The sequence below is a fragment of the Rhincodon typus genome, chromosome 13, assembly GCF_021869965.1.
Source record: "Rhincodon typus isolate 14 chromosome 13, sRhiTyp1.1, whole genome shotgun sequence".
Lineage (NCBI taxonomy): Eukaryota > Metazoa > Chordata > Chondrichthyes > Orectolobiformes > Rhincodontidae > Rhincodon > Rhincodon typus.
In genome coordinates this window covers 65,429,753-65,452,244 of record NC_063344.1, presented here as the reverse complement: position 1 = coordinate 65,452,244, position 22,492 = coordinate 65,429,753, and the positions used below count along the sequence as shown (strand labels likewise).

The 22,492-nt window shown below is 45.0% G+C and overlaps 1 protein-coding gene across 1 annotated transcript in view; it reads right to left on the bottom strand.

Moving 5' to 3' along the window:
- The window catches only part of LOC109932539 (glypican-1-like), a 190,157-nt gene that overhangs the window by 63,602 nt on the left and 104,063 nt on the right, over positions 1 to 22,492 (bottom strand). The window contains exon 3 of the mRNA XM_048604746.1: positions 3,375 to 3,766. Within this exon, the coding sequence (XP_048460703.1) occupies positions 3,375 to 3,766 (392 nt within the window). The remainder of the gene's footprint in view (positions 1 to 3,374; positions 3,767 to 22,492) is intronic.

The window sequence follows — 22,492 nt, the reverse complement described above, 5'->3', positions numbered from 1 at the left end:
ACCTGCCTAGTTTTTCCAGCACTCTGTGTTTGTTTCCTGTTACATCCTCTCAATTCCAGTAAACCATTTTGCACCTTCTCCAGTAGCTCTATGTCCCTTTAATAATATGGAGATGTGAATTCTTTACCCTGATTCAAGTACGGTCTATCCAAAGGACAATACCAGTTCAACCAAACTTTTCTGTCTCTCATATCTGTCCCTTTTATAGGGAACACCAGCACATTGGGTAAAGGGGTTTGAAGCATCTCTTACTGTCTCTATTTCCTAGCAGATTATATGAGGTTAAGCAACAGATTTCTTTACAAGAGAAATAATAATTTTGCTGCATTACAGACAAGTCAATTGATCACAAATAGGTTTCAAGTTTTAATCATTACCTTTATGAACAAACAAGGCAAAGTGAGTAAAAAGGCTTTACGCGCATCCTTGAGCATGGTCAAGAAAATTCTAAGTCTCTATCATTGCCAAGCATGTACTGAAAGGGAGTAGGATCCATTCAGTTATGTTAGCAGGCCCCCAAATGAACAACACAACGTTCAATAACTGTGACAATGACAATCCCACAATGTCACATGGGACAGCAGTTAACCACAACGCTGACCTGTGGGTATAGAACTGCAATGTTCATCAGTAGGAAGTGCCAGTCAGCTAAACCACTTATAGCAAATACTCCACTGACCGCTAATTTGCAAATCGGTAACGGCTACACATTAACCACTGCAGTTAAATGTTGGATCCTGGAAAGGTCATTTTTTAAGCGTTCGGTAAATAAAAAGCGAAAGAACTGCAGATGCTGGAAATCAGGAACAAAAACAAAAATTGCTGGATTCACAGATGCTGCCAGACCTACTGAGCTTTTCCAGCAACTTCTGTTTTTGTTTTCGGGTTCTGTATCGCGCTGTTAGCGAACTGGCAATATAGTTCAGGAAACAAATTCCGCACAGGATCAGCATCTTGCCTTGGAGGGATTGGAGGCAAATGGCTGGGAAGTCTAACCAGCATTGAGGTAACTGCATTTGATCTCAACAGCCGCAACATCATCAAAAAGAGGTTCAAACTGTACTTGAAGGGTTGGTTACATTGTAAATCTGGTCTTTATGGAGCACTAGATGAGAGCTGTTAGTTTTTGTTTCCCCCTGAAAGCAAAATGTTCAGTGTTGCATCCTGTGGCATCATGGTGTGAACTTTAGCCCCAGCATCTGGATTCCAATGGGGGCAATTGGTTGCTGCCAGACCGGTTTTAGCCATTTTACCACGGGCAGCCTCCTCATTAGTCACCTTTGCACCCAAAGTCCAGGTAAGGGCAGTCAGTGAGCTCTTGATGTTGCTGCTCTGATCCGGACTCTCTAAAACCTCACCTACCCCCAAAGGAAGAGGTCAATGCTGCTGAGGGAGGCAGAAGACCTTAGGAGGTGGGAGGGGTGGAGGGGGTGCAGGAAGAAAGGAACATTGAGGGAGCTGGGAGTCAGAGGGAAAATTTTCCTCCTGGGAAGACCATTGGGGCTCCCATCTCCACCCACAGCCTCTTTGGATCATGAGAAACAAAGAATTGATGGCCCTGTCTACTTGGCACCCCACACAGCAGGGAGTAACACTGCCCATCCATAAAATGGTCTCTGTCTCATTGCTGTGAGATTCCATGCAATGGGCGGCTGCCCCACATTGCAAAATGCCCCAGCGATGGAACTACGTGGAAGGGCATCTCAGAGCAGCTCCTTATTATTTTACTGTCTTCCCCTCCCACACCCTGCCTTGCAGATCCTGATAAAATTCTGCACCATGTTTCAGCGATCAGCACAAGACACAACAATGTAACGGCAGAGATTTGAAAATGCTACTCCCACTGAATACACTGGAATGCTCCAAACAAAGTTCAGTTCTTTTGTTAGTAGGTGGGATTTTGCAGTTGTAGTGTGTACCCATGTGTCTAGGTATACGCACGCATGCGAATATGCACATGAATTTCCTGAGGAAGTGGTGAATGTGGCTACAGTTGCAACATTTAAAAGACATTTGGATAAATACATGAATAAGAAACGTTTGGAGGGAAATGGGCCAAGCGCAGGCAGGTGGGACTAGTTTAGTTTGGGATTGGGGTTGGCATGGACTAGTTGGACCAAAGGGTCTTTTTCCGTGCTGTATGTCTCTACAATGAATGTGCACCTACACATGTAGACAGGCTACTTAAGTACGTATCTACATATGTCAGTGCGCATGATGTAATGATCATGACATGAGGGGAAAACCTTTTATGCAGAGGGTGGTTCGTGTGTGGGATGAACTTCCCGAGGAAGTGATGGAGTCGGCACAATTACAATGTTTAAAAGACATTCGGATACGTACGTGAATACAGCATGGACTGGTTGGACCAAAGGGTTTGTTTCCATGTTGTATTACTGTATGACTCTACATATGCATATTCTTGTTTACACAAAAATTTAGTGATCATGGATATGGAGAAATGGAAGGAAATCAAGTCTAAAAAGATATGAAGTACAAAATAGTGGAAGTGGCCTACTTTTATCTTCTGTAAGCCACCTGATCTTCTGATCGAAAGACATGGTCAGCTCTTTAGAGATCAGAGGTTGGGGAATGGAACTCCTAGCCACTGATATTGACCTTGCTGAGGGTCACTGACACTCCACCCGTCCACCATCATAGTAAGACTATGGCCCTACAGTCAACATCTCTAGGACAGATGGCAGTGCAGAAATTATTGAAATAAGCTAATTTATAAAATTTCACTGTTACAGTCAGGTCTGAGGCCCCAGTTGCTCTCTCTTCACGCTCAGCTGTCACCCCAGTCAGCTTCAAGCTCCAACACTTGTTGCAAACAGAAGCCGTGTGGAATCTATAATCTTGCGATTCGGCACACCGACATTCTGCAGTGAAAGTTAACAGACTCTCAAACCAAACAGATGCTGAAGTCGTGGAATTCCTCCACAGAGTTAGTTGTGAGCAACTTTCTGCCAAATGGTAGCAGTAAATCTCAGCTTTGAGGTTGCTATGGATTAGCAAACAATTTTAAACACTGAGCACCATTCACATGGCACTGTTTCACCACCTAAGACTGTAGCTTAGTGTGTAGTACTCTCGTGTCAGGGTCACCATCTTACTGGTGGATAGATGGAGTGCCAGTGACCCTCAGCCAGTTGGAGGTTGGAGACCTTTCTCTCCATAGACTTGAGCACAAAGTCTAGGCTGATATTCCAGACACCTACTAGTGGAGCGCTGTACTGACAAGGAACCCCCTCTCAGATGGATCTAAAAGAAAAAGCAGTGGAATTTTCTCTGCAGCCCTGGCCAATATTTATTCCTCAGCACACAGTGTGAACGTAGCTGAGGTTAGCTTAAGGACAGATGTTTGCACCTACCTGAGAAACTTTCTTCACCACATCCGTGCCAAGACTGAGGCTCCGCACGAAGGACCGAGCGGCGATGAACACTCGAGTTAGCCTCATCTTGAAGAACCGAGGTACCTCGCCAAAGGGTCTCAGCTGCTCTGCGTGTTTAACCATGCACTCGAGATACTCGTCACTGATCTGGAAGTGTGGGTTCTGATGTTTGAATTGGCACTCCATCAGCCTCGACCAGAACTCATTCAGCACCTCCTCCAGGTTGATGTTGGCGCCTTTGTAATAATGACGCAGCTCACTGAACAGGTCCTTAAAGATTTTGCTATTCTCGGCGCATAGGAGTCCATACATGTGTGTCAGCTTCCTGTGTAGGTTCTTTTCGGATTGGTCTAGCAGCTCCTGGAAGTAGCCTGTGGGTGAGAGAACCAGACAGTCACTCTTGGTATCTAGGATAGCTGTGAGAGGCACATAAGCACAAGGTGTGGCCCCTGCACCATTCCCCAGCACCCTATCAGGGGAGAAGCTGACACCTCGACAAGGAAAGAGGAGGAAATGTCAGTGGGGACTGCCTTCCCCAACTCTATCCACTGCAAACTGTCATACCCTTTCACATCTTCCTCTCAAACTGTCCATGCACTGTCCTGTACGTGTTCCTCCTCTTCCAGTGTTAACAGCAGAAACTTCTTCATCTATTCCCACCCTCCCAGGGATGTCACTACTTTTTACTGTCCACTAAATTTGGCCTAAAGGCATTGCATTGAACTGTACAGCCTTCAGCTGTTGAAACACCATCATAAACGTTCATAAGCCACTTGATTGGCTCACCACATGTTATCACAGTGAGATCAGGAAAACCCTTTCAAAGCCCAGTGACTGATCTGTGCCAATGCACCTTACAATCATCTGATCTATTTCACTTAATCTATCATTTAGGGGTTGCAGTGATTCAGGCTCCAAATCGCCCATGGCTGTTTACGTACCCTGGAGCAGTTAGGACGCTGGTTTCATTAACTGTGCTCAGATGCAATCATTGGCCACTCTGTGAGTCAACCGTTAGCTACGATTAGATTCAAAGTTCATTTTTTTAAAAAATCCAAGCGAAGGGGAGAATTATTCAACAGGGTTGACACAATATACTGAGGCAACGATTTGCTGTGATCACATGGGAAGAAAAAAAAAGCGAGTCCCAGCTATTCTGTGTATGTTGGTAGGCTCCTACAATGATCTGAACCATCAATCTAAAAACGAAAAGCCTCAAAAGAAGCTGTGTCTCAATGGTCCTGTTCAGAAAGCCATGTGTCCATTCCTGAAACATGCGTCAACCAAGATTGTATCCTTTCATGTCCCACTTGTCCTCCAGATGCTGGCCAGACCATACACAAGGATTCATTACAAATGCTCAAGTGATAAAAGTCTATGTTGTGGCCAAACACCTGCTGGTTCAAAGGGGAGGCACACAGAGCAGCATTGTACTGTGATTGTACTGAAGCTAGCTCAGGCTTGTTGACAACATATCTAATGCTAACAAACCAGGTGCAACTGGCTGCAACAACAACAAGGCATTCACATTCGCATAGCACATTTGATTCAGAAATAAATGCCACATGACAGTCCGCTGTGCAGTAATCCTGGACATGGAGAGAAACGCCGGCTTTTTACTCAAGTCTTTAGCCATCTGTTCCAGCATCCCATAGAAACTAGGGGCATTTAGCTCTTCATATAATCATGGCTCACTCTTTATTTCAATACTATGTTTCTGCCTTCTCGCAATGCCACTTGACACCCTTAATATCCAAACGTTAGTCAATCTTTTTCATGAATATGTACAGTAGCCCAACCTCCAGAGTCTCCTGTAGTCGAGAATTCCACAGCTGATTACCCTGAGTGAAGAGATGTTTCCTCATCTCAGTCTTAAATGGCCTATCCCATTTCCTGAGGTTATGTTCCCTAGACTCACCAGGGAAAACATTCTTTTTGAAGAAGGGTCCAGACCCGAAACGTCAGCTTTCCTGCTCCTCTTGATGCTGCTTGGCCTGCTGTGTTCATCCAGCTCTACACCTTGTTATCTTTATTCCTGAACCACGTCTGCCTAGCCCTATCATTATGTTTTAATGAGATCTCCTCTCATTCTTCTATATTCTAGTGAATAGAAGTCCAATCTCTCCAGATACAACATCCTGCCAAACTCAGTGTCAACCTAGTGAACTTCCACAGCACTCTCCATAGTAAGTAGACAATACTCCACGTGTGGCCTCACCAAGACAGTGCAGTATGACATTTTCTGAACTCAAAACCACTTACCAACACACCATTTACCTTCCCAATTGCTTGCCGTCTGTGGTTCAGTTTCAAGTTATGTTTGATATTTATTCCTCAGAAGCATCTCAGGACGTTTTACTTACATGAAGGATTCTACACAAATGTAAGCTGCTGTTATTGTAAATGGGAGAGAAGAAAGGCTATTCAATCTATCTTTACTCTTTAATGGAAACAGGCTATTAATCCCAAAGTACCTGCTTTCCCCATAACTGAATTTTAAGTAGCTATCCCATTCTCTTTCAAAAGTTGAATACAGATCTGTCAAACAGATCATTTCTGAGACTGTGAGAGATGAATCAGAGGAACTTAGAGAGAATTCCAGTGAGTCAGGCAGAAACAGGTGAAAACACTCTCTCCTGTCTTGGAAGAGGCAGCACGATTGACCAACTGGGAACAAATCTACTGGGATTCATGTCTACATTTCCACCTGCCAAACTGCACCAATTAGCAACGGGTCTGGATACCTGGGTGGTGGGGAGAAATTGAGTGGAGGAACAAACAACTCCAGACAAGACATTAAAGTAGAGGAGGTCACATTCATAAGAAAGGGCGAGTCAATGGAACAGAGTGGTATGGGAAAGCGTTCTGGAATTTTTAGATAGGGATATAGATTCCTAGTATTCTTCAACGAGATTGAGCGCGCCCCTGATTGAGAAATCTGTGTGAAACACTAAAACCCACATCTTAACTAGTTGGATTCGAGAGAAAATGAAGCTGAAATGGAAACTGGGTTCAGCTGGATGCTTTCAGAACAATTCTCAGGCAATCACATTTATATTTGAAAGATTATAATGTACCAATCATTTATGCAAATCTCTGAATGAACCAACAACCCCGGTTTTTCACATGGGCAATTGCCTACTCGGTATAATGTTGAAGGACGTTGATTTGTTAATGTGCACTTTGTGAATCCTGGGCCTGGTTTGTAGCCAGCCATAGGATGATGTGGCCCCTCTCCAAGGGCACCTGGGCACAACATAACCCCAGAAGAGGGGCAATTAGGAATTGGGAATTAAGACCCTGTCTGCCTGGACCCGTTGATGGCAAGAACCAAGCTCTTAAACATAAAGTCCATTCAGCATCATCTGCTATGGATCAACCCTGAAGCTTGACCCTGAACAGGACCTGCATTTCTAACTCACTGACGTGCTAGACTCTGCCTCAGAGACGGGGTGAGCTGCCCTCACTCAGCAGCAACAGCCTTGACTGAAGGATAGCCACTCAGTCAACACACTCCGCAGACAGAACATCAAAGGAATCAACGCTGACGATGGGTTGCGAGAGATTAGAGCAAAGAGGTTTTGCGGAATGAACAGCCTGCAATCAGTTGCTGGAGAGTCGACAGTGGGAGATACCAGATATCCTTCACATCACCACAGGCATCAGAAACGCCCCCCAGCCTTGATTTTCCCAGCTCGCCACCAATCAGAATGTTCGACAAACAATCACTTCAAGGCCTGATCCCATCACCGACAGCAATTACTTCAGCTCCCAGTGTGACACAAGAGAGTGTTGATCTCCCCAACAGAGTTTACATCTGGGAAAGCTCTGGCTGCAGTTACAGATCACAGAACACTAATGACCAACTCCGAACGAGCACCAAATCCCATTAACGTTAACCCATTGTGCCTATGCTTACTGGCCTACATTGGCTCCAGCTCCTTGCTCAGCTTCCTGACTGACATCCTTCACTTGGCAACCATCTTCCTAGAGAAGGGAACTTCCAGCCCACTCTCTGACTCGGGAGCATTTAGGAAACACTTTTCACGCTGACAGTGCGTTTGTCAGACATTATTCAACAACAACTTGTATTTAACTGGTGTTTTTAACATTTGAAATACCTTTTGGTGTTTCACAATGAGCAGCCTAAAACAAGCATGGCACTAAGCCACAAACAGAGGTATTAGGTCAGACGGCCAAAAACTTAGTCAAAGAGCTAGGTAAAAAATTGCGTCGAGAAGAAAAGTGGGGGAGAGAGGTGGAGAGAAGATGGGAGGGAATTCCACAGCTGAACTTAATCAAACATTTAGAGGAGGCGTTTGCCTGGTGGTATTATCACTACACTGCTAATCTAGAGAGCCAGCTAATGTTCTGCGTACACTGGTTTGAATCCTGCCATGGCAGATGGTGGAATTTGAACTCAGTAAAGAATCTGTAATCAAGAGTCTAATGACGACCATGAAACTGCTGTCAATTATCGGAAAAACCTATCTGGATCAATAATGTCCTTTAGGGAAGGAAACCTGCCATCCTTACCTAGTCTGGCCTACGTGAGTCCAGACCCACAGCAATATGGTTGACTCTTACCTGCCCTCTGGGCAATTAGGGATGGCAATAAATGCTGGCATAGACAACGATGCCCACATCGCATAAATGAATAAAAAATTATCAATATCCAGTAAATACTGTTGAAGTCTGGCTAAAAATAACATGCACTGATGAAGACTACTTCGTTCTCTATGATCAAATGTTTAACTACCACACACATAGTCTCAGACACACACAACTGCAGTATGATAGTTTAGCTTTTTACTTAGAGCTATTACATGGATTGCAATAATTCAAAATGAGGTTGCTGTGCTGGTCCAGCACTGAGGGGGTTAATGTCATCCAAGCAAACAGCTATCAACATCTAGATCCAACCAGTAGACAGGCCACACAAATGTGCACAATCCTGACATGAGTGGCTACAAGCCTGGTCACACAGTCTCCACAGAAAGGGAAAGGAAAAGATCCAATTACACAGCAAGCTCTAGGAGTCCAGAGAGGATAGGCTGGGAGAGGGGGCCGAAAGCGCGACAGGGTCAGGGAGGAGAAGGAAGGAAGAGGGAGGGAAGGGAGCAAGGAATGAAAGTGGGAGAAAGAGTGGATGACAGTCAGAGGGGAAAACAGCAGGGAGGGGAAATCAGAAGGCAAGGAGTACATGAGATGGTAGTAGATGGCAGAAGGCAGGTCTACATGGGAGAAGCTCATGCTCTACGTTCCTACAGGGCCTTTGCATATTTGTCAGGCGAGGACAGGCAGTGGTCAGAATGTGTGAAGGCCTGATGCTAGCACACTCACAATCCAAAGTACAAGTGAGATCATTCCCAGTGGTCCTGCTCTCACACTTGTTGCTGTCTCCTTCTGTATCCTATGTCCATTTTCAATTTCGTCTTTTCCCTCCTCCTTACTTCTTGTTGTTTTCCTTCAGCTTTGTATCTCCTATTCATTTTGGGATCCCCCGTCCCTGTCCTTCTCTCTCTTTCATATCTTATGTTGTTCCTCATCCTTCATTCACTGTCACTCCCTCACCAAAACTTCCAACCCTGCCCCCTCTCAAATCCCTTGTTCACTTTAATTTTCCTAACTCTCATTCACTCCTGGTTCCCTCTCACTCCCTAAGCCCTGCTCACACTCATTCCCTTCCTGTTTTTTCTGACCAAAAGGCAAAAAAAAAACCAGACCCTGATATGATACTCGTACCCAGTAGACCAGCAGCAGCAGAAGTGGGGCCCAGACTGGGCCAGCCAATGTGTCTCGGAAACAAGGCTGACTTCAAAAATGATCCTTGGCCTCAAGCATCTTGTCAAATGTGACCTTCTCACATTCCAAGGCAAAGTGGGACACGCACTCTTCCTGCAAATTGGCTAACCCCAAGTTAGTCAAGTTGGAGTAAAACCCATTCCCACATTGTCACACCAGTAAGGTGAAGGATGGGCTCGTGAAACATAGAAAATAGGCCCTTCAAGCCTGCACCACCAGTCAATAGGATCATGGCTGATCATGCTATTTTAGTATCCCATTCCCGCTTTCTCTCCATATCCTTTGATTCCTTTAGCTGCAAGAGCCACGTCCAGCTCCCTCTTGAATATATCTAACGAACTGACCCCAACAGCTTTCCATTGCAGAGAATTCCACAGGTTCACAAGTCTCTGAGTGAAGAAATTCTTCCTCATCTCAGTCCTGAATGGCCTACGCCTTTGTTCTTAGACTGTGACCCGTTGTTCTGGACATCCCCAACATCGGAAACATTCTTCCCGCATCTAACCTGTCCAATCCCATGGGGATTTTATATGTTTCTATGAGACTCCCCCCTCATTCTTCTAAATTCCAGTGAGCATAAGCCCAGTTGAACCAGTCTTTGATATCCCAAATGATAATTTACAACATAAAAAGCTTCCTTAAAATCCAGGATGGTGGGCATATGGGGGTCAATGCACTTCTGCTCTTCATCGTCTGCAGAATTATTTTACACGACTCACTTAACCGAGTGAAGAAGCATTTCAACAGAAAGGTTTTAGCTGTCTGGTTGGATTTAAGGTTTGTGAATTCTTTAGCTAGGGGATAAAAGCGAGTCATACTTAACACCCGAATTTGCCTTAAGTGCGTCTGCCACTTCAAGCAGCACGTACAAACCCAAAGCATTCAGCCCCTCTAGCCTGTTCTGCCATTAAAACAAAATCATGGCTGATCTCTGTGTTTCCATGCCAAATTCCTGTCTATCCCCAACAACTTTGACTCCCTTATATAACAAACATCTAACCACCTCTGCCTTAAAAACATTTATTCAATGACCCTGCCTTCAGAGGCTGAGGGTTCTGAACTTGTGTAACTTGCTTAAAATAAATTAAATTAAAATGGTACAAGTCATCAAAACTCCCTGCATTAAAAACATTCAGCTCATCCCCTCCCAATCCCATGTTGTTTGGAACTCAAACAATGGAATGCTTTCTTTGGTGGAGACGAGGCTGATGTTCTTGGTGCCTTGCCTGAAGGAGTGGGTCAGGATCGGTTACAAGATTCACTGCAGTTATGATTGAGATCGCCAGCTGTGGAGGAGTGAGACTTCTCAAGCCAGAGTACCCTGGCAGCTGTTCCACACTTCCCCACCCCCCACCAAGCCACTCCCCTCTGGGCCTTGTCTCCCTTCCCCTCTCACCCACATCACAGTGGCTGACGCTGAAGAAATAGATGGGACATGGGCCCAGACCCCACAAGAGGGCCTGAGCACAGTGACTCAGTGAGGGAGAATTAAAGCAGGATCCTGGGATCTGCTGGAGATTAGGCCACTGCTGATACCTTTGACTCAAAATCGACACAATCCTGGAAGCGTTACCCCTACCACCTGTTTGACTGAGCCACAGCTATACTCCCGGTTCCTCCACAAAACCTGGGCACTTGATTGAGGACAAATGAAGGGCAGGGACATTTGCATTAATTCCTCCAATGGTTAATTCATTGGCTTGTTCCCCTCATTCTTTGCAGACAATGTGAGAAGCTAGTAATGAAAACCTCAGGACTGGAATGGTGAATGGAAAGCACAGGCAGGGTCTGGGAAGAGAGTTAGGATCAAAGAGTAATAGGGAGGGTCTGGGAGAGCGAGACAGAGACAACTAACCAGATTCTAACTTTCACCCACATTGTAAAATTTCAGCAGCGTAGAGATGGCCTTGCTGCTCCAGACACAGATCAGAAATGGTGACAAACACTGCCAAGTGTGGAGGTGAGCTAGCTAAAAGACCTGCCTTAGTGCTCAGGGGTTTTGTTTTATTAAATATTAGGGCACTCTTGTACCCAATTACTTCCCATGACCACACATGCTAACTCATGCCCCAACTCACCCCAATAGCCTCTTATATGCCAACATCTGCCAACTTAGTGGCAACACATCAGTTCATCTATCGTTTTTCCTGAAACCCTCCATACCACCTCACCCAGAATCCACCACAGGAAGACCTCAGAAACCATGCAAAGATGAAACAAAATAACTCCACAATATATATTTAGAGTTTTAACAGTATAAAAAAAGTCCCACTCATGAAAATCCATTTTAAACAATTAAGTCTCCTCAAGTATTTAATTCCTTGTAAAAATACATACCTGCTGGAGATTAGGCCACATCAATGATGGTTAATAAATCAATAACTTATTTAAGCTGTCAATCACCCCGTCCCCCAACCTCACTTTGAGATGGTAGGCTATGAAAAACAGCCAAGTATACTAATGATTCAAAGATACCAATTATGTCAAAAAGTAGTCATTGAAATTGATAGAACAACATTTTCCCAACTTTCAGAGACAGACAAGCAGCTTTTTCTTCTGTTATTAAAGGACTGTCTGTTTAAAAAACCTGAGAGCTTGACAGTTCTACAGGACATATCTACCCACCGAGGGCATTTACGACCATCCTAAAGACTCCAACTCCCACACTGTGGGACGAGGCCTTGCTCCAGTGAAAATTGGCTATGAAATGGCCTTGTTGGGTTTCATTTTCCTCATGTGTGAATCATAACCCATCCTTTTAACCTAGCGAAGAAATAGTTTCTATTGGAAATAAGGGTACAACTACTGAATCTGGGTCCTGCCCGCAATTTTTACAGGCCCCCAAAGTCCCCTTAACATTGAGGATTCAAAGATGCATGAGTGTTATACAGACAGATCATCAGACAGTAGTGGAGCCAATTGGCACATGCAGAGTGAGCAACAAAAGTAGAATCATAGAATCCCTGCAGTGTGGAAGCAGGCCATTCAGCCCATCCCAACCTTCTAAAGAGCATCCCACCCAAACCCACCACCCTACCCTATCCCCATAACCCTGCATTACCCATGGCTAATCCATCTAGCCTGCACATCCCTGAACATTACGGGCAATATAGCATAGCCAATCCACCTAGCCTGCACATCTTTGGACTGTGGGAGGAAACCGGATCACCCGGAGGAAACCCACGCAGACATGGGGAGAATGTGCAAACTCCACACAGACAGTTGCCCGAGGCTGGAATTGAACCCAAGTCCCTGGTGCTGTGAGGCGGCAGTGCTAACCACTGACCCACCATGCTGCACCTTAAAAAAAGCCATTTTAGTTACTTTTGCAATTAATTCTAAAAGGTAAAATGGAATCTTTGAGGGATAAAAAATAATTTCAGACTGTTTTGCGATAACGGAAATTAGTTTCTAGTGTTTAGTGGTTTAAATTTCCAAAATTCCCTTTCTAAAGCTTTGTGGGAGTACCTCATCACAGGGAACATTGTGGCTCACGGTGACTCACTACCATCTTCTCAAGGGATGGATGGGTAATAAATGTCAATAATGCCCATACCACCACGTTCTTGATGGGGTGCACATTTATCTGAAAAGACAGTTTCAGGTGGTTGCAACTAGAGTATAAAGAACAAAAATGTGCCCTTGATAAAAAGTCATATTGCTGATCCAACTGCCCCTGTAATCCACATTTTGGCTCCTGGACAACACCGGGTCATGTTTAATTAAATCTCTTCATACTCCCATTGCTTTGAAAGTGATCATACTTCACAGATCAGAGTAACAGGCACAAAACAGAGAGACGGGAGAGTTGCAGATGGACAGATTCAGGCTGATTGATAACTGTACGAGGGAAAGAGAGCGACATGACATGAGAGAGACAGAGGTAAAGACAAAAAGAAACAAAAACAGTGAGGTGGAGGTAGAAAAGCACTTGTAGACATGGGAGAAAGAGGTAGATGTGGACACACAGAGACACACACTTACACAAAGGAGGTTACTGAAAGTAGTGACAGTTGTGGAGACATGTTCTCTTTAAGTGTTCAGTCTTGTTACAACTTCAACCTGGTGTGCGTGTTTATTTTCAAGGATACTATAAATAACACTAAAGATAGAAATAACAGGACAAATCCAAAACTACCACGGTTAGTCAATCAACCAGATTATCCCAACACAACCAGAACCGCCTTCATACTCATCATTCTTTTATTTATAAAATAGTCAACACTCAATGGGAAACCCAATGATTTACCCATCTGCTTGATGCTTTAGCTTCTTTGCCCCAGCTCTCTATGTGTTTAATCATATTAAGTCTCACCCATTAGATTACCAACCTCTCAGCACCACCAGCTGACCTGAACACAGAGTTATCATCCTTCACTTTCAAACCTCTCTGGAGGAGACATTGCTCATCTCTCCCAAACCCTCATCCCTACTCCTCTTACTCCTCCTCTCCAACACTCCCTGCACCTTATTCCTCCAAATTTCCTTACAGCATCTTTGATTCTTCCACCCTGTCACTCCCACTACGCCCCAACCCTCTTCCTTTTTCCTTCCCCATCCTCTGAATTGTGAAAAAGAAACAACTAAACTACCCCTTGTGCAAGATACTAGGCACCAGCAATGCTGCTCTGGGCATGGTACTGGGGAAGTGAGCAGTAGAGTACGGCTTCCCTCACAAAGTCAGATTCCAGAACACAATCAAAGTTTTTGGTTCAGGTTTTAACATTCCTAGTGCTGCCTCAGTCTTAGGATAAAACAGTCCTCGGAGTCCACAGCATCACTGATAAACTTGGCTGTATATTGGTCAGTGTTTTGAGTATAGAAGTTGAAGGTCATGTTGCAGCTGTACAGGACATTGATTAGGCCACTATTGGAATACTGTGTGCAATTGTGGTCTCCCTGCTATAGGCAGGATGCTGTGAAACTTGAAAGGGTTCAGAAAGGATTTACAAGGATGTCGCCAGGGGGTTGGAGGGTTTGAGCTATAGGGAGAGGCTGAATAGACTGGAGATATTTTCCCTCGAGCGTCGGAGGCTGAGGGATGACCTTATAGAGTTTATAAAATCATGAGGGACATGGATAGCGCAAATAGAAAGGTTTTTGCCCCAGAGTGGGGGAGTCCAAAACCAGAGGGCATAAGTTTAAGGTAAGGGGGTAAGATTTAAAAGGCATCTAAGGGGCAAATTTTTCACGCAGAGCGTCCTGCGTATGTGGAACGAACTGCCAGAGGAAGTGGAGGCGTCTGGTACAATTACAACATTTAAAAGGTATCTGGGTGGGTATATGAATAGGAAGAGGTTAGAAGGATATGGGCCAAATGTTGGTATATGGGACTGGATAAATTTAGGAAGTCTAGTCAGCATGGACGAGTTGGACCGAAGGGTCTGTTTCCATACAGTACAGCTCTATGACTCTATGCTCGGTCATCATGCCTCAAGCTGTTACATGGTATAAGCAGGATTCAAAACCAGAGTCAAGATCCAACACTCAGAGGGCTACATCGAGGTGTCCTGTTAAGAATAGCAGTGTTTCCAACTCAATGCTTTAATGATGGCTCTTGAATTCGAAAACCTGTTTTGCAGGCTGCAGCTTTTACCCAGGAATTTAGCATGATAGAGAGCTCAGCACATCTTTCAGAGCCTCTTGAAATTGGAGATTACGCCACAGCCACAGGCACTTAGCTCAAACCGATAAACATTGTACCTCAAAAGGAGAGAGAGAAAAAAATGAAAGCAGGCTGACTCATACTTAATAGAGCTGGACTTCAACAGGGAACCTTTCCTCAGAACTGCACCAAAAATATTAACTCCTTTCTTCTCTCCAGAAATGCTGTCTAACACACAACGCATTTTGAATCATTTCATAGAGGAGTCGTTCAGCACAGAAACAGACCCATCACTCCAACTCATCCTGACATCCCAATGTGACCCGTCTTAAACCAAATCTGTCCCTCAATTTCTTGCTCAGTAAGTCAGTTTGCTCCAAATTTTTAGAAAGTGTGTTGCTATCTTATCAGGCAAGAGCCGCTCAATTCTCAGCTGGTGCACTGCAGATTTAAGATAACAGGGTGTAGAACTGGCTGAACACAGCAGGCCAAGCAGCATCATAGGAGCAGGAAGGCTGACGTTTCGGGCCTAGATACCACTTAGAATGGCAGGTCTATGTGTACAACAACATGCATATTTGTGCAGCTCCTTTAATGAAGCCTGTCCTCTGGGACCTTACAGGAGCTTTTTTGAGTCTGATAAATAAGGAAATGCTAGGGTTAAGGAGTTTCACTGGACTTGAAATGTCAATTCTGTTTCTCTCTCCACAGATGCTTCCAGACCTGCTGAGTCTCTCCAGCATTCTCTGTGTTTGTCCCAGATTTGCAGTTCTTTGTTTTTATCTTAGACTTTGATTACTTCCTCCGCCACCAATGCAAAGTGGCCACAAGATCTCCAGGGAGCACTTCAGCATTTCCATGTCACTCCTTTGACAGCACTTTGCAAAGCCATGGCCTGTACCACTGAGAAGGACAACAACAGACGCCTGGAAACGCCGTTGCCCGCACTTTCCCCTCAGAGCCACACACCATTCGGACTCGGAACTGCTGCTGGGTCAAAATTCTGAAACTCACTTCTGAAAAACACCGTGGGTCCTCCCACACCACACGCACTGCAGCAGCTCACCGTTACCTTCTCAAGGACAACTGGAGGCGGGCTGATGGGGCCCACATCCTGCGTCAGACTAAACTTTCAAAATGGCGGCCGCTCAGGAGGCCAGAACCAAAGATGACTGCAGACGCATCGGAGGGTTGTGGGGTCGGACGAGATAATAGGGATGAGGCCACGGAGAGATTTGAAAACAAGGGTGAGAATTTCAAAGTCAATACCTCGATTAACTGGGACCAAGTATGAGGGGATGTCCGAATGGGATCTCGTACAAGTTTAAGGCACTGTTAACAAAGTTTTGGATGACAGTGTTACTTGATGGTAGCGTTGGAACACAGTGGAGGCTAGAGGTAACCTGAATGAGGATTTCAATAGCTGTCATACCCACACAGTTGCAGCACACTATTCCAACAAAGGCAGGCAGCGCTAATGACGTGCTGTCAGAAGGTCACCTCAAGGCCAACAGTGACACGGAGGTTGATAACAAGATTGATTTAGCTGGCAGAGTCAGATTTGTTAGAATGGAATTTGGAGCAGGGACTTTAATGTTCCCGATATTAACTGGAAGAAATTTCAGCTCCTCCAGTTACAGGATGTTGGCTGAACAGTCCGACAATTTAGCAGCAGGGGAGGAGTTGAGAGAGGTGGCAGTGAGATAAAGCTGTGTCCTGTGCACTGAAATAATTAACACTATGCTTTCAGACGATGTTGCCGATGAGAAATGGAAGATGCCAAGAATAGATCCCTGAGGGACACTAGGTGTATTTAGTACTGGAGCAAGAACAGAGACACTTACCAATCAATCATTCTCTGGCACGCTTAACAGAAAAGAATGGAATCAGGCTAAAGCTGCCCCACAGCCAGCTGTATGACAATGGAGGATGATGGCGCAGTCAACCAGGTCAAAGGTCACAGACAGGCCAGGAAGATCAATGAGGAATAGTTTACCTTAGTCACACGCCAGAATTGGGTGTGGCTCTGATAGGTTGGTACAGTAACAGGATGGAAGGGTTCGAAGATGGAGGTCTAGGAAAATTGGAATGGATTTGGGAGACAGCAACAGGCTTAACAAACTTTGGAAAGGAAATAGAGCTTGGAGATGGGATGGTACATTGCAAGGCTGGAGAGGTCATGGGCTGTCTTTTTGAGGAGACAGACGATGGTGTCAGATTTAAAGGATAGAGAGAAAGAATCGTGAACAACACTAGGTTAATGGGGGCGGGGGTGGTCAGTGGGAACGTTGGTCGGTAAACAGGTTCATGGGATAGGGTGGGGGGGAACAGGAAGTGGGTTTCATGGACAAGGCGAGCTTGGTCAGGCCATGAGGAGAAACAGGAGAGAAACTACAGGAAGAAGCAAGTACGGGGCTACAGCATGAAGGAGTTCAGAAAAATGCTGGCTAGGTGGGCTGATTGAAACAGCAAAGAGAGCTGGTCTGATAATCTCGATCTGTGGCAAGGTAGTCCAGGAGCTCCTCATACATTGTTGGCGGGGATCGAACAAGAGAGAGGCTCATGGGAATGGTTTACAGTAAAGATTTCGGGAGTTATCCTGCTGACCATGGAATATTGTATGGTTTAGCAAATGGGAGCAGGACCCAACGGAGCTTTGTATGGTCCAGCTAGATCGAATGGTGGATTGGGAAATGAGCTAAACCAGAAGCAGTGATTTATTTGCACTTCTTTCAGTCTAGTCTACAGCATTCACTGTTCACAATGTCGTCCTCCTACACACTGGTATTACCAAACGCAAATTGCGCGATTGCATGGCAGCGCATCACTGGTTGGTCTGCAAGCCCAGCCCTGAACATCCAGTCTCTTAGTACTTCAACACACTCTCATACTCACATTTCTGTCCTGGGTCAGCAGAGAGGCCCAATACCAGCTGGAGGAATAGCAAAAAAAAAACACAGATGCTAAAAATCAGAAATAAAACAAATTGCCGGAGAAACTCAGCAGGTCTAGCAGCATCTGTGGAGAGAGAAACAGACTAACGTTTCAGGTCCAGAACAGTTCTGAAGGAGGATCACCGGACTTGAAACATTAACTCTGTTTCTCTCTCTACATATGCTGCCAGAGCTGTTGAGTTTCTCCAGCAATTTCTGTTTTTGTTTTAGCATCTTGTTTTCTGTTCAGGCACTACAAGATTGTACACCGAATTCAAAAAACTTCAGAGCACATATCCATCTGTTTTGGTTATTCCCAGCTCCCAGATCTCCCCCTCAGTGTCTCGTTTGCAAAGTCTTGCCTTCACCTAAGTTTATTATATTAGGCCATTAACGTAACGATTAGCACCTAATTTGGATCTAACGTTTCCAAAACTATTGTCTTTTTTTTTTGCCTTTCAAGACAACTTTCCCTAGCACCTTCCTTCCTCCTACCTGCTCCTTCCCCACCTTTTGCAATGGCGTAAAAACCATCATTTTCCACACTACCCTCCCCATTCAAAGAACAGTCATACTGGACTCAACACTTTCTGCGATTACTCCAGATCTCCCGCATTTGCAGTATTTCCCTTTTGTTTCTGGTTATCATTAATCCATTCAACAGTGTCCATTGGATGTAATGAGGCATAGATGACTCAAGGAGGCGCATGATTCACATACCTGGAGGAATGACAAAAGGAAGTTTCACCACGGGGAGTCTCAATCAAATTGGAAACCTTCGTATATTTGAGTACCTTATTCAAAAAGGAAAAGGAGAGAAAAAGAGAGAGAGAAAGAAAAGAAATACAGAAAGAACTGCCATGAATGGGAGTTCATAGACTGAAGAGAATGCACAGTCCATTAATGTCTTCATTGAGATCCACGTTGCTGCATTCCCACTCTCATTGGGCTCTGACATCAGTTCTTAAAGCACTTGCAGTTGTGTAGACACCAGTCCAAGATCCACAGCAACCCTAACATTGTTCCAAGCCGGGGACTGCGTGTTCAGCGCATCCATTCAATTGCGCCCTGATGGTTATCTTTCCTTAAACCGGGAGAAGTGCAAGACTTCTCCATTTCTCTAACTCTTCCCTACTGAAGACAAGAGCACGTCTATGGAGCATAATCTCCGGAAACAACCAGATCAGGTAGAGGCATACATTCCGACAGCAATCCCTCTGAAGGAAAACGGCCTCTTCGAGCTGGGCAGTCAAGGGACAATGATGAAATATTCCATGGTGTTGTACTTTTCAGTCTCCAATCTTCCTCATTAAACAATAATGAGCTTCATCCCTTTTATCCCCAGCTACTACACAAGATATGAACGGTCCACGAGGAAATTAAAAAGTGATGCACAGAAGTGCCGGAGTAGTTCTGGAGTTCAGGCGTGTGTGTAGCTCCAGTACAGTGCCTCACTCTTATTAAACCCTGTTTATATTGCCACAGTTACCAAGGATACTGTGACAGAGTCAAACCAGAAGCACAGAAAAAGTCTCTGGCTAAAAGTCAGGCCTATTCAGAAGCTTCTCCTAGTAAAACAAAACAGAGAGATACTTAAAGTAAGGATGTAAAGCAGAAGCAGAAAATAGCCCATGAGGGAAGCAGAGAGCTGAAGAGACTGAAATCCGGGCCAACAATTTTCCTTTGGTCAGAAATCTGAAGTTTAACCAAACCAAATGGTTTTGGATACATCCAATAAGAGAGTGCTGGCTTTGTCATCGTTCTACAGCTTTGTTCTGTAGTGCACTGCGTTGTCTTTGGACCAGAAGAGAGTCCACTGCCCCTTGGTCCAAATTGGCCAACAATAACTCTGTTTGCCAGTGGTGTGAAAGGCAGCTACTTTAGTTATTCCTCCTGCCATTACTGTGTGATTTCCAAATACCAAAAAGATGCAGGAAATCCAATCCAGTCAGAAAAATGAGAGGATCTGTCTACTCCCTTGATTGATGTAAATGTGAGAAAGTTGAGAAAATTTGCCTAAGATGGAAAAAATCAGATTCTCAACATTGAGAAACAATATTCCAATACCATCCCCCCACTAAGAATTTAAACAGCAAGTTCTAATTCTTGCTATAAGAGCAGCGACTACCTTACCTGCAAACACTTGCATGTTAATCTTCCCTCATTTCTACGGAATACCCAATTCTACCCTTCTTCCCTAAAAAAACTGGGCAGTGTCAATCCCCAACATTAAGGTCAGAGCAGAAACCTTACAGGAGCAGCTTATGCAACAAACCTTCCCACTGTAGGCTTCAAGCAAATGGCCAGGGAGTAGCACCACAGTGTGTCAAGGGGTTGGTCAATTCCTTTCCAGGCCTGTGGCTGAGGTTAGTCCCGCAGGTCAGGGACAACTAGTCTGGGGATTACAGATAGCTCAGTCAGGATGCTGCAGAAACATCAATCCAGGCAGTAGGCCAATCTTTCATGCTATGAGACAATTGGAGGGATTTAATTTGATGGAAGTGAATGGAAGGATATATTAAATTGGAGAGGACACAGAAAAGAGTTACAAGGATGTCATTGGGACTGGAGGGTTTGAGTCATAAGGAGGGGTTGGATAAGCTCGGGCATTTTTCCCTGGAGCGTAGGAGGTTGAGATGTGTCCTTATAGAAGTTTATAAAATCATGAGGGGCACAGATGATGTAAAACAGCAAAGATGTTTTCCCTAGGATATGGGAGCTCCAAGCTAGAGGGCATAATTTTCAGGTAAGAGAGGAAAGATTTAAAAAGGGACCTGAGGAGCAACTTTTTCACACAGCAGGTGGTTCATATGTGGAATGAACTGCCAGAGGAAATGGTAGACGTAGGTGCAGTTACAACATTTAAAATACATTTGGACAGATATATGAATAAGAATGATTTAGCAGGATATGGGCCAAATGCAGGCAAATGGGACTATTTTAGCTTGGGAAACCTGGTTGGCATGGACATGTTGGACTGAAGGGTTTGTTTCCACGCTGTATGATTCTAAGAGCAGTTAGTGGTAATGTGTCAGCAGCAGGGGTCATTAAGTGCCCCCAGTGAGTGAGTAGGAAGTGCGGAAAGGTTTAGAAGTTTGGAGAATGAGATGGGGCAGGGGTCCTGGATGGACGTAACGAGATCTGTAGTCCACGAGTCTTGCTGAGAGGCATGTGCAGTAGCAGAGTTAGAGTCAGTGGTGACCCTTTGATGTGGAAGAGAAACCTCTCAGCCCATGACCCTACATCAGGTCCATTCTCGTGTTTTTGCCTTCGTCCTCCTTCCTTGCAGAGTATCCCCTCTCGCTGCCTCATCCATTTCCTAGTTATGTTGCAGACCAGGTGCTACTGTATCTGTAGCCCCCATATCCAGGTCAGATGTTTCTCTCTCCTCCTTGCCTCTAATCAGAAACTGAAAGAAACACCTAATGGAACCCAAAAAAGCTTAATGATCACAGAGTGTGGAGCCAGAGGAACACAGCAGGCCATCTCAATGTTCTAAATGCCAAGGCTCAACCTTCTCGAATTTTCCTGAGGATTCCACTCTGAATGCCTCTACAATCCTCCTTAAGGAGGCCAAAAGTATATGTAGTACATTGATCTTCGTCAAGTGAGGCAAAAATCAGAGGGCAGGGCCTGTGTGATGAAGGTTTCTTCACCTGTTGTGCCATCAGTTGGTTGCATTTTGTGACATTAGGGTCAGGCATATCCAGGGAATGCACTTGCACACAGTTGTGCTACAACACTTGAAGTAGTCAGTAATGCATTACCCTCCCAATAACCCCCAGGCTGGGGCTACAGCAGCCTTTATATTTACACTCAGAACAGTGCAACACAAACTGATCTTTTAGTCCAGGTTCTGTGGAGCTGTAGGGATGGAACTAATTGGACACTGATGGCGCAGCTCTTGCAATCAATGCTATCTGTTTCAAAGGATCAAATGGCCTCGTCTTGTGTGATAAGTTGCAATGATTTCAATGTGAAAGGGGGCCCAGCCTGGACAGCAACATGCATCATACAGCTGGCCAAGCGCCGACTCCTAAGAAATCCCGTCTCACCCCCATCTGCAGGGCATGTCACGTCGTCCCAGTGGGAGTCTGGAAGTAAACTGCATTCTCTGAAATGCTGCTCCCATCACTGTGACACTTGAAGGATGAAATGACAAACTGACAGCTTTAAAATTGCTCGGCGGTATCTGGGGAGTGCTGCGGTGCTCGGAGTCATCACAGGCAGAGAACAACATCTCCTCCTGCTTTCAAGTAGGTTGGCGGAGCCTGGATCGTACAGCTCTAAGGTGACAGTCTCTCTCAGAAACTGTTCCTTTAGAATTCACGTGCATACAATGTTTAAACATATTGTTTTAGAGAGAAAGAAAGCTTCATCACCCAAGCCCTCGGTTGAGCTTGTGGAAGGAGATCCCATGGTAAACTGCAATACTGGGTCAAAGGAACACGGGCTCATATTATACGGCATACGATTATAGGATTGATATAGTGCAGAAGGATGCCATCCAGCGCACTGCATACCGCTGGCACTCTGAGCGTTTTAACTCAGTGCCACACTCCTGCCATGTGGCGGCACGATGGTACAGTGGTTAGCACTGCTGCCTCAGTGCCTGGGAACTGGATTCAAATGCCCCTTTGGACAACTGTCTGTGTGGAATTTGCACATTCTCCCCGTGTCTGCATGGATTTCCTCCGGGTGCTCTGGTTTCCTCCCACAGTCCAAAGATGTGCAGGCTAGGTGGATTAGCCATG